General features: G+C 34.9%; 2 protein-coding genes across 2 annotated transcripts; both read right to left on the bottom strand.

Moving 5' to 3' along the window:
• Window positions 1-238: 238 nt before the first annotated feature.
• Window positions 239-661, bottom strand: LOC133332762 (inactive lysozyme 1A-like). The gene has a single exon (XM_061541171.1). The coding sequence runs from the start codon at window positions 659-661 to the stop codon at window positions 239-241; it is 423 nt and encodes a 140-aa protein (XP_061397155.1).
• A 10438-nt stretch (window positions 662-11099) lies between these two features.
• On the bottom strand, window positions 11100-11867 carry LOC133332657 (probable serine/threonine-protein kinase mps1; the record flags this gene model as incomplete). The annotated part of the gene is made up of 1 exon (XM_061541072.1): window positions 11100-11867. A coding segment is annotated over one exon (768 nt), but the record flags the coding sequence as incomplete, so codon positions are not given.
• Window positions 11868-16142: the final 4275 nt, after the last annotated feature.

Here is a 16142-nt window from a genome sequence, read left to right as displayed (position 1 = left end):
AAAGGTTGCATGCAATTATAAGGATACATATCTACAATATACCCAGAGTGGTGAAGGGTATCATATTGTCGGCCCAGTCTGACTTTACTACTTTTCTTACTGATTTTTCCATGTATAAGCCAATGTCGAGATTTTCCCTATAGAAGATTTTCTAGCTTCAATAAAGATAAGTTTCATCATCATTGTATTTTATTTTAAAATTTTACAATACATTATTCAGCTTTCTAAATTCCTTTATTCAGAAGCAGGCATCCACACTGGGCAATTTTCCTTCACAATATTTTAAGGTGGACCATGCCTTCCAACCCTGCTGTTTTTTAACGGTGAGTGCACATTTCGCAGATGCATCCAAATTATCCAACAAATCATTACAGGCAATTTTACAACCATTAGCAGTTTTCCGGCCACTGGCATCCTTGCACCACCATCGATTATTGATTTGGAAAATACCATAATCCTGCGTACCATCACGATTTTTGGGACCAACTACATGTAGACGATAATTCGATTCACGTTCTGCAATACAAGCCCATTTGGGTAAATCCGATTTGGGTACACCCATCGAAGACATTTTCTTCACCACGGTACAACGATCTATGGTAATGGCAAAGGCGGGCAACGCCAAAGCCAGTACAGCGATTATGGTTAGGAAGAATTTCATCTTGTCCTTAGAATGAGAACTATTGAACTGTAGTATTATTTTTCGTGATGGTGGTTTTGGCTTAAATAGGCGTATTTTTTCTGTTCGTAGTTTTCAAACAACAACACAAAATACCTAACTGATTGAATTTTATTTAGACAAGTGTAGAATGATGAATGGAGTTTTAATTTCAGAAACTATTTGCATTGGCGTGTTGTCAGTTAATAATTGAAAATGCGTCTCAAATGAAGTAATCTTTTGTTTCACATATTTTTTTAAAGGCGCGTGCCGTAATTTCATTCTTTGATCCGCGTAGATAAATATTGAATTAATTTAACTATTGAAATCGAAAATTGACTTAATATTATATAACTGGGAGGGTCTGTTAATATTTCTATACCCTCCACCATAGTATGGAGGGTATATTAATTTTGTTTTTCTGTTTGTAACTCATCGAAATAATCATTTCCGACCATATTAAGTATATATATTCTTGATCAGCATAAAAATCTATGACGATATGGCCATGTCCGTCTGTCTGTTTGTTGTAATCACTCTAGCATCTAAACGAATTGAGATAGATCGCCAAAATTTTGCATAGAGACGTCTTTTGTCTGCAGGCAGGTCAAGTTCGAAGATGGACTTTATCGGTCCACGTTTAGGCATAGCTCCCATATAAGGGTACCCCCAAATGTTCGGTATTTTGGGGTTCTTGAGCGCATTTTTCAACCGAATTCGCTGAAATTTGGTATATTGAGCTCTTATTGGGTAGCAAATCTCTCCACTGAAAATTATAAATATGGGTCCATATTTTCGGATAGCCCCCATATAAGGGTGCCCCTAATTTTGCGGTATTTTGGGGGGTTTGATCGCATTTTTCGACCGAATTCGCTGAAATTCGGTACTTTGAGTTCTTATTGGGTACCAAATCTCTATACTAGAAATTATAAATATAGGTCAATTTTTTCGGGTAGCCCCCATATAAGGGTACCCCCCAATTTTCCGTATTTTAGGGTTCTTGAGCGCAGTTTTCAACCGAATTCGCTGAAATTTGGTACATGGGGTTCTTATTGGGTAACAAATTTCCCCACTAAAATATATAAATATAGGTCCACTTTTTTTGGTAGCCCCCATATAAGGGTACCTCTCAATTTCCAGTTTTTGGGGGGTTTTGACCAGCTTTTTTCACCGAATTGGCTGTAACTTAGTAATTTGAGTTCATATTGGGTAGCAAATCTCTCCACAAAAAATTATAAATATAGGTCAATTTTTTCGGGTAGCTCCCATATAAGGGTACCCCCAATTTTCGATATTTTGAGGTTATTGAGCGCGTTTTTCTACCAAATTCGCTGAAATTTGGTATTTTGCAGTCATATATGGTAACAAATCTCCCCACAAAAAATTATTAATATTCACCCCTTTTTAGTGGTAGTCCCCATATAACCTCCTTTTTTATATTAAAATAGTTATCTCATTTATTCCGTGTGTTGCGGTTGGGTAGTCGTTACAGGGAATAGTCAATTTTTACCCTACAAAGACTATTTAGCCATCTGTTGTAAGCATTCCGCCTTTTAAAGATATTTTGATAAAAGAAAACTCAAACATGATTATAATGAAATATATCGGCAGACATTTAGGCACCTCCTCAATGTAGTGATACCTCCTGAAGGAACGAATTGAGATAAACAATTAAAATATTTGGTTCAAAATTGACATATGCCGGTCATTAAAATCAATATTGGTCATCTTTAGGCATAGCCTCATATAACTTTGTAATCTAAATTACAGTAGTTTGAGGATTTTATACTCTTACATGCGTTATCGGTATCAGTCCACTTTTTTGATCTTACAGATTTTAGGAAAAATCTCCATTAAAAATTGCTGAAGTTTGTATGTGGTGTACATAAGGTTTACATAAATTGGTATATGCCCACTTTTTGGTATGTTCCCTATATTATCATTGCATGTATCAGTCAGTATAACTATGGTGGAGGGTATCCAAAGTTCGGCCCGGCCGAACTTATCGCTTTTTCACTTGTTTATATTAAAATAGTTATCTGATTTATTCCGCGGTTTGAGTTTGGTTCTAAGACTCTGTTGTAATCATTTCACCTGCGGAGGATATTGAGATAAAAAAAATTAGAACGTAAGCCGCATTTAGACCTAGCTCCTGTGTGGAGGTTCCAGAAAGAGTGGACTGATATTTCCAATCTTCGAATTTGAACTAAGTTTGGAAGAAATAATAAGATGGGCAAAGTTTGGATGAAATCTAAATATTTCTGAAACGCCAGGTGTAGCCAGGCTGAGAGTATAATAATCCATTAAAAATTTCTGAAATTTGTGTTATGGTTTACATAATCCGTTTTTGGATTCGGTTCACCGTGTCAAAGTGTATACATCCTCATTAGCCTGGCTACACCTGGCGTTTCAGAAATATTTAGATTTCATCCAAACTTTGCCCATCTTATTATTTCTTCCAAACTTAGTTCAAATTCGAAGATGGGTAATATCAGTCCACTCTTTCTGGGACCAACACACAGGAGAATGGGCAAAGTTTGGATGAAATGTAAATATTTCTGAAACGCCAGGTGTAGCCAGGCAGTGAGTATAATTATCCATTAAAATTGCTGAAATTTGTATTATGGTTTAAATAATCCGTTTTTGGAAATGTCGGTATTTTTGGTATGTTCCCTATATATTGATTTCTAGTACCTGTCAATATATCTATGGTGGAGAGTATCCAAAGTTCGGCCCGGCCGAACTTAACGCTTTTTCACTTGTTATACTTTCTATTGACAGTATGGAGCCCATAATGCTTAAATACATTGAGGATAAAAAATCAGGGCTTTATAGAGGTTAGGTGGTCTAACTAGTCCTTTACTGCATTTAATACAAATTAGCTTCGTGTACAATTTTTAGGAATTTAAAAAATATATTTTTATACCCTACACAACTATGTTGTCAGGGTATTATAGCTTTGTGCAGCCTCAAATGTTTGTAACGCCGCAAAATATTGGTCCTAGACCCACCTTTAAGTATACCGATCGTCATATCTCGACTAGCTGAGTCGATCTAGACATGTGTGTCCGTCCGTCCGTCCGTCTGTCCATTATAATTTGTAAACACGATACAGGCCACAGTTATGGACCAATCTTCACGAAATTTTGCATGTAGGATGGGTTCTGGCCAATGAAGACCCCTATTGTTTTTGGAAAAGATCGGTTAATATTTAGGGGATGAAATGGACCAAATACTAAATTTTTGTCGGTTTTTCTGGTCGCTCCAGAGGCCGCAATTATGGCCCAAACACCGCGAATTTTTGCATGGAGAAGGGGATAGGGTCAGAGAATAAGCGTGCATGTTTTGATAAAGATCGGTCAATATTTAGCGGGTCAAATGGACCCTGACTTTTGTGTGAAAAATTACAAAATTTGTATTCTGTGGCATATATATTTACTCCTGGAGGATGTAGACCCTAGGAGTTGATAACATATCCAAGAGGAGTGGTTGACCTTTAAATTGATACCAAATATAGTGATGTATCTACTCAGATGTGGGAGTTATACTCAAATATTTACATGTGCTTACGTATTCAGATATTATTTAGTAATCCATTACCACATTAAAGGGAGAAATATCGCGCTGATGGCTTTGAAAATTTTCATGAAGTTCCAGTTATGGTCAAGAACAACGCCAACAATTTTCGGTGATGATCAGATCAAATTTTTGGGATGAAATGGACCGAATACATAATTTTTTGTGTGTTTTCGAGTAGAGTATAATCCGAAAATCATACACAACCCACCGTGAAGGTAATCTGGTCAAGTAAGTAGAAGGACTGTACTGAATATTCGGAAAAGGTAAGGAAGAGGTGTTGTTAACCTCTAATCGGACAAGAGGGGGCAAATATCACGAAATATTACTCAGACTCGGAATAAACATCCTCAGAAAGTTAGAGTTCGTGGTAGTTGTGTAGGGTATCGCATGGTCGGCCCCGTCCGACTATACTGCTCCGCTCACTGGTTTTTCAATTGCATATGGGTTAAAAAATACAAATTTCTCTTCAATATTAACTCCAGTTGGGCTGGTCCTTCAAAATATACTTTTACTCTTCTTCTTTTATTTATGTTAACCATTTTCCCCCATTTTTTGTTTTTTTTTTTTTGTTCCTGTTATTATAAACAACGAGGTCCTGTCATATTCTAACGAACATAAATGAGACTATTCTGAACTTAACATTCATTTCCATTGAAGAGTAAAGTTGTGCTTAATGCGATTATTTAAATATTCTGCAGAGAAAGAGATTCTGATGGAAAAATAAAACAGGAATCTTAACAGCAGGAAAGCAACAACAACTACAACGACACAAATTGTAGTAAAATGTAAAATAAATATGGACAGAAACAATTTATGCCAGAGTATGGGAATTTGTAGTTTGCAATGTAGCATTGCTATGAGGGGAATTGGTTAACGAAAGGGTGTGTTGAAGAAGGGTGATGGATATGAGGAAATGTTCGATGAAAAAATAGTATTTTAAATAACTCACAATTATAGATGTTGCCTTCAAAAATATTTTTAAGAAATCCAAGCCTTTGAAAAACATTCTTCAAAAATCCCAGCCCAGGCCTTGAAAAACATTCTTCAAAAATCCCAGCCTTTAGCGGGCCTTGAAAAACATTCTTCAAAAATCCCAGTCTTTAGAGGGCCTTGTGGTAGTCCATGAAAAAATATCTTAAAAAATCCACGCCTTGTGGTAGTCCAAGAAAAAAACCAATAAGGAAAGTAGTAAAGTCGGATTGGATCGACTATATGATACCCACTCTGGGTATATTGTACATATGTACCCTTACATGTCAATGTTCCCTCGAAGGAACATACTCATGTCTTTCTGCAACCTATGATACATGTAATTTCATTCGGGTAGATTTAGAGTCGTCTGCGTACCATGGCTATTCGGTACGCCGCACTGTTAAAAATGTAATCTCAATTTGATACCCGTTCGAAATACATATGGATGCTATGGCTGCATTTGCACCAATTTCTACAAAACGCAATAACGGCATTCAAGTCTCCATTTGATACGATGTGCAAAACTTCGTGTTAATCGGACAAATATTAGAAGTTTGGTGCACCATTTATGTAAAATCGGACGAATATATATGTATATGTGAGAGCTATATGTAAATCTGAACCGTTTTTCACTAAATTTAACACTCTTTGCTCTAGGCTTATAAAGGTGCACCATTTACATAAAATCGGACGAAAATATCTATGGGAGCTATAACTAAATCTAAACCGATTTTCACAAAAATTACCACATATCACTCTACACTCAATTCAGTACGCCATGCCAAATTTCGTGCAAATCGAAGGATATATAGGGACTTTGGTGCTTCATTTACATAAAATCGGACGAAAATATATATGGGAGCTATATTTAAATCTGTACCGATTCTTACGAAACTTAACAAACCTCATTCTATACTTATCTTAGTTGGTTATGCCAAATTTCGTGCAGATCGAAGGATATATAGGGACCTGGTGCACCATTTACATAAAATCGGACGAAAATATATATGGGAGCTATATCTAAATCTGAACCGATTTCCACAAAACTTACAACAAATCATCCTAGGATCAATTCAGTGCGCTGTACCAAATTTCCTGCAAATCGAAGGATACATAAGGGCTTTGGTGCACCATTTACCTTAAATCGGACGAAAATATATATGACAGCTATATCTAACTGTTGGCCGATTTTCAAGGAACTTGACACACATCATTCTAGACCTAATTCATCACGCTGTGCCAAATTTCGTGCAAATCGAAAGATATATAGGACTTTGGTACACCATTTACCTAAAATCGGACGAAAATATATATATCTAAATCTGAAGCGATTTTCACGAAACTTAGCATAAATCGTGCTGGACTTAATTATGTACCCTATGCCAAATTTCGCGCGAATCGAAAGATATATAGGAACTTTAGTGCCCCATTTACCTTAAATCGGACGAAAATATATATGGGATCTATATCTAAATCTGACCCGATTTTCTCGAAACTTCACACACACTATTCTAGACTTAATTCAGTACACTGTGCAAAATTTCGTTCAAATCGAAAGATATATAGGGCATTGGTGCACCATTTACATAAAATCGAACAAAACTATATATGGGAGATATCTAGATCTCTACCGATTTTAACGAAACTTAGTACACATCATTCTGGACATAATACCGTACCCTATGCCAAATTTCGTGCATATAGGAAGATATATAGGGATTTTGGAGCCCTATTTACCTTAAATCGGACGAAAGTGCAGGTCGCATTTATGTTCCGATTTGGATGAATTTTGGCACAAGTCACTTATTTGGCCCAAGGACGAACCCTATTGAAATTAAAGAAAATCGGTTCATATTTAGATATAGCTCCCGTATATCTATAGGAGCTATATCTAAATCTGAACCGATTTTCCCAATTTCAATATGGTTCGTCTTTGGGCTAAATAAGAGAGCTGTGCCAAATTTCATCCCATTCGGATCATAAATGCGACCTGTACTTATTTTTGCCTGTTACAAACATATGCACAAAGACATAATACCGTGTACCACAGTGTGGTGAAGGGTATAAAAATCCACGCCTTGTGGTGGTCCATGAAAAAATATTTTTAAAAAAATCGACGCCTTGTGCAATCCTTATTTTGGTCCTTGAAAAAATATTCTTTATAAATCTACGCATTTTTTATTCTACGCCTTATTTACTCTTTAAAAATTCGAGCCTTTGGTAGTTCTACAGTTTTTTTTTAATTTTTAAAATACAGTCACGAATTTTTTCCCAGCTCACATTTTTTAAAAATTCTTGGCTTATTGGGCTGGATGGTGTTTGGAAAATTTAAAATTTGAAATATGTACAAATTCTATTTAAACTCCCTATTCTCTATTTTCTCTATTTTATTTCCAATGATGATCCAATCATACAAACATACTTGCAGGACCATCATTCATTCCTCGCCGCGTACCCGCTGTAGTCATCATCATCATCATCATCATCGTTCTATAATCGTTTCAGTTGTTGTTCTCATATCCTTGCATTCATCCTAGGTCAGACATATAATTTACATTTCCGTTGAATATAACCAACCGACCCGCCAAACTACCGAACACCCCACCACTGGATGCGTATGGTTGCAATAAATAGTTGTAGCTCTTGTTGTTGTTGTAGAAATTCAAATCCCAGCATAAGTAGGAATATATTTTTATAAATAATGATAATTCTTACAGTTGTTTGAATGCATTCACCCAACAGTCATCCATTCATTCGAACGTTCCATCGTTCGTTCGTTGATTATCCTCCTCAAATTGCAGTTAAGTACAATTGTCATGTTATTCTTTACTCTTGACTGCATGCCCTTACATATCATGAATTATGCGTTAGAGGGGGGCTACGAGAGGATGATTTTCTGTAAATGATAATAAGGATTATTTACAAATAGTTTTGAATAGAAGGAAATTGTCTAACAATGAGATTAATTTTAATATGCAAACATAGTTCGGTTGGGTTATCATTATGGAAAAGGAGAGAAGGGAATTTAATAGCTACATGTCCAAATAAATACACGCTTATTTGTCTGTTGGTCCTTAGAAAAATATTCTTTAAAATCCATGCCAATTTGTCTGTTGGTCCTTATTCTTTAAAATCCACGCCTATTTGTCTGTGGGTCCTTAGAAAAATATTCTTTAAAAAATTAATTGAAATTAAAAAATAAATATTAAATTGTTTATAATATTATATTTTATATAATACAATTTTAATAACTTACCTTATGTTTTCATTTCACGCTCAAATAACTAACAAATATCCGGACATATTAAATGCAAATAAATTATTTAATTTTTTTCCGTTTGTCACAAAATACCAAAAATTAAAAATGAATTGAAAAAATTCAATATATTTATTTATTTTGATATTCAAAAATGTTTAATTACAGTCCATTAACGAAAAATAAATTCTATTCATAAATACAAAATGGCAATAACTAATTGAGCAAATATATATGCTTAAATATATGTTTAGGAAAAGTCATTAAGAATCATAAATAAATAAATTAAATTTGAATCAAATATGAGTATATTATGGACACGGTTGATTAGGCATAATAATGAAAAAATCGACAATCAGTTGTAATGAGAAAGAGCCTTGAAAAATTATTTTAAAAAATCCACCCCTTCTATAGAGTTTGAAAAAATGATGGCGAAGTCCAAGTTTATCGTGATCCCTCTTTCATCTCATCCTCCCCGCGGTGTCACCTGGGGTAATTTCATCACTTGTTGAAATAGTGAGCTGATATGTGCCACCCATAAGAACTATAAAAAATGGGTTGAGGCGTCGGGTTAGTTGCAGCTCTTGGGGTGTTTGAAAGAAAAATTATCCGAAAGCTCTACGGGCCGATCTGCGTCGACGGTGAAGGCCACGAATTAGATGGAAAGACTAAGTAGAAAACAACATCTTGGAACGTGGTCTTTCAAATTGGTGGGATGCGCACAAGAATGACGCGCTTAGAAATCTTTTTATAGCCTTCACCACACTGTGGTACAGGGTATTATGTCTTTGTGCATATGTTTGTAACAGGCAAAGGTAAACGAGATAGACACATGGTTCCTTTTGAGAATATGCATAGTATCACTTTCTGAGTTGATTTACGCATGTCCGTCTGTCCGTCTGTCCGTCCATGTATTTTTGTGAACAAAGTACAGGTCGCATTTATAATCCGATTTGGATGAAATTTGGCATAGGTCACTTATTTGGCCAAAGGACGAACCGTATTGAAATTGGGAAAAATCGGTTTAAATTTAGATATAGCTCCCATATATATTTTCTTCCGATTCAATGGAAATGGTGCACCAAATTCCCTATATATCTTTCGATTTGCACGAAATTTGGTACAGCGTACTAAATTTTGCCTAGAATGGTGTGTGTTAAATTTCCTGAAAATCGGTTCAGATTTAGATATAGCTCCCATATATATTCGTCCGATTTTATATAAATGGTGCACCAATGTCCCTCTATATATTTCGATTTGCACGAAATTTGGCACAGCGTAATAAATTAGGTCTAGAATGATATATGTTAAGTTTCCTGAAAATCGGTTCAGATTTAGATATAGCTCCCATATATATTTTCGTCCGATTTAAATTAAATGGTGCACCAAGGTCCCTATATATCATTCGGTTTGCACCAAATTTGGAAAGCGTAATGAATTAGGTCTAGAATAATATGTGTTAAGTTTCGTGAAAATCGGTTCAGATTTAGATATAGCTCCCATATAAATTTTCGTCCGATTTAAGGTAAATGGTCCACCAAAGTCCCTTAGTATCTTTCGATTTGCACCAAATTTGGCACAGCGTAATGAATTAGGTCTAGAATAATGTCTGTTAAGTTTCCTGAAAATCGGTTCAGATTTAGATATAGCTCACATATATATTTTCGTCCAATTTAAGTTAAATGGTGTACCAAAGTCCCTTTATATCTTTCAGTTTGCACGAAATTTGGCACAGCGTAATGAATTAGCTCTAGAATAATTTGTGCTAAGTTACGTAAAAATCGGTTCAGATTTAGATATAGCTCCCATATATATTTTCGTCCGATTTAAAGTAAATGGTGCACCAAAGGCCCCTAATACCTTTCGATTTGCACGAAATTTGGCACAGCGTAATGAATTAGGTCTAGAATGATGTGTGTTAAGTTTCCTGAAATCGGTTCAGATTTAGCTTCTATATCTGACCAAATTAAAAATTTAGTATTTGCAGAATGACATGTGTATGGATCCAATTTCATTTTACTGGTTCTTTAAAAATGCGACGTCTGTTAGGATTCATCTGTTGAATATACCCAAAGTGGTGAAGGGTATCATATAGTCGGCCCCGTCCGACTTTACTACTTTCCTTACTGATTTAAGCTCGACTTATGGAACAACTGTTCTATAACAAACCATCTAAGTAAGTAAGTAAGTAAGGTCCTTGCAAAAATAAAACAATATGTTTTGAACACTTGGCCTTTAGTTTGTAGTTTATTATCGATAACAAAAATTTATCGCAGGTGTTTATTCTAGAATAAAATACATCGTTTTCTTTTTTTTACATAAATGACAGATAAAATAATGAAAAATACTTTTTTTTATAAATGAGTATACGTGACATAATTAAAATAAAATTAAATAAGTTTGGCGAGATGACTAATAAAACTAAAATACAAAAAAATAAAATAATAATAATAGATGACTTATAATTAAAAATAAACATAATTATCCAACAAAAACATTTGCGAGATAAAAATTAATTTCTCATCGTTTCTTGTTTTCTTCTTCTTTTTCTCTCTCGTCTATAAGATAACTATTGTTATTACATGGTGTATATATGTGTATGTGTGTTTGTGAGTGACAATGACTGACATAATTCTATTTCATTTCACCACTAAATGATGATACATGTTCGACAGTCTCAACATCATCTTGACCCTCACCCTCATCTTCCGTTTCCTGCCTTAAGGACAACTTCTCAAACTTGGGCATTGTGGCCAATTTTTGTCTGCCACCAAAGACATCAATAAATTCCGCATCCGGATTAATGGCTAGATCCGGAGCATCATTGACGGCAATGTCATTGGACAAATCAACTGGTTCCACATCGTAGACATCAATGTCATTGCTTAAATCATTATTTTCTTTAGCCGGTGCCGAACCCCATTCATCATAGAATGTGGGATGCATGTCCGGATTGTTGCCGGCATCTTCATCATCCGATGAGGAAATATCTTCACGGAGTTTGTTGCGTATGCCATAATTGGAGTGTTTTACAACATCTTCGTCATCGCCGTCCTCATCATCGCTGCTGTCGAACTCATTTCGTTTGACGGCAAACTCTTCAGCATCGTTCAGCGATGACGATTCATTTAAGTTGTCATTCACATCCTCGGCGTCCTCATTATTTTCAATTGTTGCACCACCATCCATTGACTGCGACGACGATGACGACGACATATTGGTTTCAAATTCGTTATTTCTGTTTCCGGCATTCAACTCTTCCTCGTCGACACTGTTGTCTACAACGAAATGCAATTCTTCTTCAGTATTGGTTGGCAACATTGTTGTTGTATTTTCCTCGTTATCTGCGTTTGAGGGTGTTGTTGTTGCGTCGTCGGTGTTTTCCTTTACAATATTCAAGTGCTGTGTGTGGAGGAGGTGCCATGGAGGAAAATTTGGTGCAGTCGTGTACAATTATTTTTATTTTTTGGGGTAACGAAGTAGTTTTTGAAGTAAAGTGCATTGTGTGTGGCAATATTGTTGTTGTTTTTTAGAAATAGATTGTTGCATTGATTTTTTGACGCAATAAAACCAATTGTGCATTATTCAAGTGATAGGTGGGTGCAAATTATTGAGTTTTGTTTTGGGTGAAGAGGTGTTGTTGTAGATATGAAAATAAAGAGAGGAAAAGAAAACAAATAAAATTTAACATGAGTGCAATATAGGAAAATTAAAAAAGAGGTATTTCATAAATCAAATAAATAATAACTGGTAAATCATGCTAGTTACAAAATTGAAACCCTTATTTAGCGAACTCTATAATTTAAATTCTATACATAATAGAAAATAAAAATTTTAACCAAATTAGTAATAGTTTCAGTTAACTAGGTCTCCGTACCAAAAATTATCAATATTATTTGTTCATCGTTAGTTATTAGTCTCCATATAACGTTATACCCATTTATTTCGGTATTTTCATGATTTCGAACCGAATAATCTGGAATGGGAATGGGTTTCAAATTTAATTTCCAAATATTATTAATATTTGTTATAGCCTCAGCGTTAAGGATACGAGCCTCGTCGAAATATCAATTTCAAACACCAAATGTCTTTGGACCAAGTCCCTTTAAGGCAAGTTTGAGCTGATTTATAAATGTACGTCTGCTTGCACAAAAACTAATAAAATGAGTAACCGAATAGATCCAAATTTAGCCCCTCAAAATATAGTCAACCGATCTACATCTTCTGATATCACCCACAAAGAGGGATACTATTTTAAAAACTTGCATATTTGACATAAAGCGGATCTGATTTGACCCACTCCCACTTACCAAACCTAGATAAAATCTGAATTTGGTTCCCATCGGTATACTTTAAATGGTACTTCTTCCACAAAGACTTAAAATTCGACTAATAATTTCAAAATCGTGGAAGATTCTTAAATGCGTCAAAATCTAGATTTATATTTTTATACCTTATCAAATATGTTGTAAGGGTATTATAGTTTTGTGCAGCCCCAAAATATTGATCATAGACCCACCTTTAAGTATACCGATCGTCATATCTCGACTAGCTTATATGGACATTAGTGTCCGTCCGGGCGTCTGTTCAAAAAAATTTTAAAACACAAGACAGGCCATAGTTATGGACCAATCGTCACGAAATTTTGCTTCTAGCATGGGTTCTGGCCAAAGAAGACACCTATTGTTTTAGGTAACGATAAAACTTTATGTTTTCTGTTTTTCTGGTCGCTTTAGATACCACGAAATTTTACACCAGGTAGAGAATCTGGCCAAAGAATAGCCATGGCTGCTTTGATGAAGGTCGGTCAATATTAAAGCGTGTGAAATGGACCCAGACCTGTGTGAAAAATCACAACATTTTGTATTGTGGAGCGTATATATTTACTCCTGAAGAACGTAGTCCCGATAAATCCCGATATATCCAATAGGAGTTATTGGCTTTTAAATTGATACTAATTATATTGTTGTTTGTACTCGTATATGGGACTTATACATAAGTATTTAAGGGAACGGATCTTTGGCGGACCTTTGAAAAAATATTTTTGGAAAATCGCCTATTTTTAACCAAAAACCAAGTTAAAAAAATAAGGAAGATCTTCACCGATTGGCTTTATTCATACGATAACTTTACACTCACAGAGAAACGTGTAAAAAATTGGAATCGATTGGGTTCTTAGTTTTTGAGTTATCGTGCCCGCCATTCGTAAAAAACGCGTTTAAAGTTTGAGAATCCCTTTAGCCGTCACTTAATGCTGACACAATAAATCGGCTATATCTTCAAGAGTTCTTGAGATTTTCACTTGAAATTTTGTAGGGACAATATTGAATTAGTGTAGATTCGAATTAAACCAATTTTTGACCCCGAGAATGGGGGGTCCCCTTAAAGGTGTCGATGTGTTTTGATAATGTTTCGTTTTACTTTTCCCCCACTACAGGTCGGAAATGTCACGCTGGCCGCTTCGAAATTTTACATGAAGCTCCAGTTATGGTCAAGGACGATGCCTATAATTTTCGGTGATGTCGAGATGATATTTATTCTTGTCAAGTTTTCTATAATTATATGCAAAGCATCACATATTTTACATGCTGAAGGGGATCTGACCACATTCCGAGGGTCAAACCAACTAAAACCTAAATTGACCACATTTTTATTTTATGGCGTAAATATTCACCATGGGAAAACAAGATATGGAAAATATTTGGCTGAGTGCAAACAATTATAACGCTACGTCCCAAATTTGTATTCTAGGAGGCTTTGGCACCAAATTTAATAAAATTAGCCGGATTCTCATTGTGCCGAAAATCTCCCTACCAAAAATTATCGATATTGGCTGAAGTTTCCGGGTAGCTCCCATATATATACCAAATATATATATATAGGTCTGTCCATATTAAATTGTAAACAAAGTACAGGTCGCATTTTTGATTCGAATTGGATGAAATTTGGCACAGTTCATTTAATTGGCATAAAAACCGAATCCTATTGAAATTTTGAAAAATCGGTTGAGATTTAGATATAGCTCCCATATATATTTTCATCCGATTTCAGGTAAATAGTGCACCAAAGTCCTTATATATCCTTTGATTTGCACGAATTAAGTCTAGAACGATGTGTGTTAAATTTCGTAGAAATCGGTTCAGATTTTGATATAGTTTCTTCCGATTTTCAGTGAATGGTGCACCAAAGCCCCAAAATATAACCGATTGACACACAATTTTACACAACTTACTGTTGAAATCGGTTCAGATTTAGATATAGCTCCCATATATAGTTTCATCCGATTTTAAGTTAATGGTAACGTGGAAAGTTTCGTTGAAATCGGTTCTGATTTATATATAGCTCAGATTAGGATATAGCTCCCATATATATTTTCGTCTGTTAATGGTCCTTCAAAAATGCAACGTATATAAGGATGTATCTGCTGAATATACTCAAAGTGGTAAAGGGTATCATATAGTCGCTCCGTTCGACTTTACTACTTTCCTTACTGGTTCATTTTAGATTCTCGTTATGTAGAAAATCTCCCTATATCCCGGACCCAATTTCCGGTTAGCATCCATTTAATGATACACCAATTATTCGGTATTTTAAGGGCTATGCATTGCAAGCGAATTCGCTCTAGTTAGATTTTTCAAATTCTCATGGAGTGTCAAATCTTCCTACCAAACATTATTATTGTCGCGATCGGTAACATCCCCTTTTCCGTATTTTGAAAACTTAAGACTTTATTCGGTATTTGTGGGATTTTTGACACGTTTTCCGATCGAATTGTTTGCAATTTTGTATTTTGGGTTCTCATTATATGGTACATCGTATAGTACACTCGGAGCATGAGCAACCTACCTCATAAAACAATAACATAGTCTCCATATAAATGCCCCGATCGAGTTAAGTAATTCAAAATGTAACGACGTTTTTACTTGTTAGAGATGTAGATGTACTGTTTATAATCCGGACATTTTGGATGGGAAAACAAGAAAAAAGGCCGTATGTTTACTTTGTAAAAGATTGACCGTTACATCATCAAATGGACTTTTACTTTTGTGTGACAAATGTTCCACCTCTTATAAAATTATTTACCAAGAATAATAATTCGGAACTAGGCTTTGCATATTAGGATTTTATCGTTGATATTCCAACATAAGACGCCGAAACATTCGTCGATAACGTTATAAAGTATAAATTTTCTTGAACAGTGTAAAATGTGCATTACTCACATGAGTCGTTGATTTAGAAAATGGCTTAAATCAATTTTTTCTTACATTGATATATTAAAGACTTGGGTTGGATTTGTTCCAAAAATATTATTAAGTGGTATTAATTTTGTTTGTGGTTTTGTCCCTGTTAACATGGTAGCAACGTAATAAGTTTTGTAAACTTTTCTATAAAACCACTATTTGTATCAGAACATAGAATGTACTTAAACTACTTTCAAAATAAACGACTCATATTACAAACGATCGTTTCGATTTGAAATTTTAAGAACTTTGGAAAAAATATTTCAATTGTTTTGTATATAAATTCTTAGCGCTTTTCTTCGTTATTTAAATCCAATTTAAGGATCTCGACTTCTACAATTTTAAGTTGTCTACACTGTGGTTTCATTAGATCTATCACCTCGTTTTACATGGAATATTTTTGGCAAATTATTTTCTTTTTTGTTTGCAATTATTT

Source organism: Musca vetustissima, unplaced genomic scaffold, assembly GCF_032173495.1.
Source record: "Musca vetustissima isolate MV318-11 ecotype Yass unplaced genomic scaffold, APGP_CSIRO_Mvet_v1 utg22244, whole genome shotgun sequence".
Classification (NCBI taxonomy): Eukaryota; Metazoa; Arthropoda; class Insecta; order Diptera; family Muscidae; genus Musca; species Musca vetustissima.
This window is presented reverse-complemented; position numbering and strand designations above follow the sequence as displayed.

Bases quoted from the DNA above. Each gene is read 5' to 3' on its own strand.
- LOC133332762 (XM_061541171.1), bottom strand. From the start codon at position 661: ATGAAATTCTTCCTAACCATAATCGCTGTACTGGCTTTGGCGTTGCCC.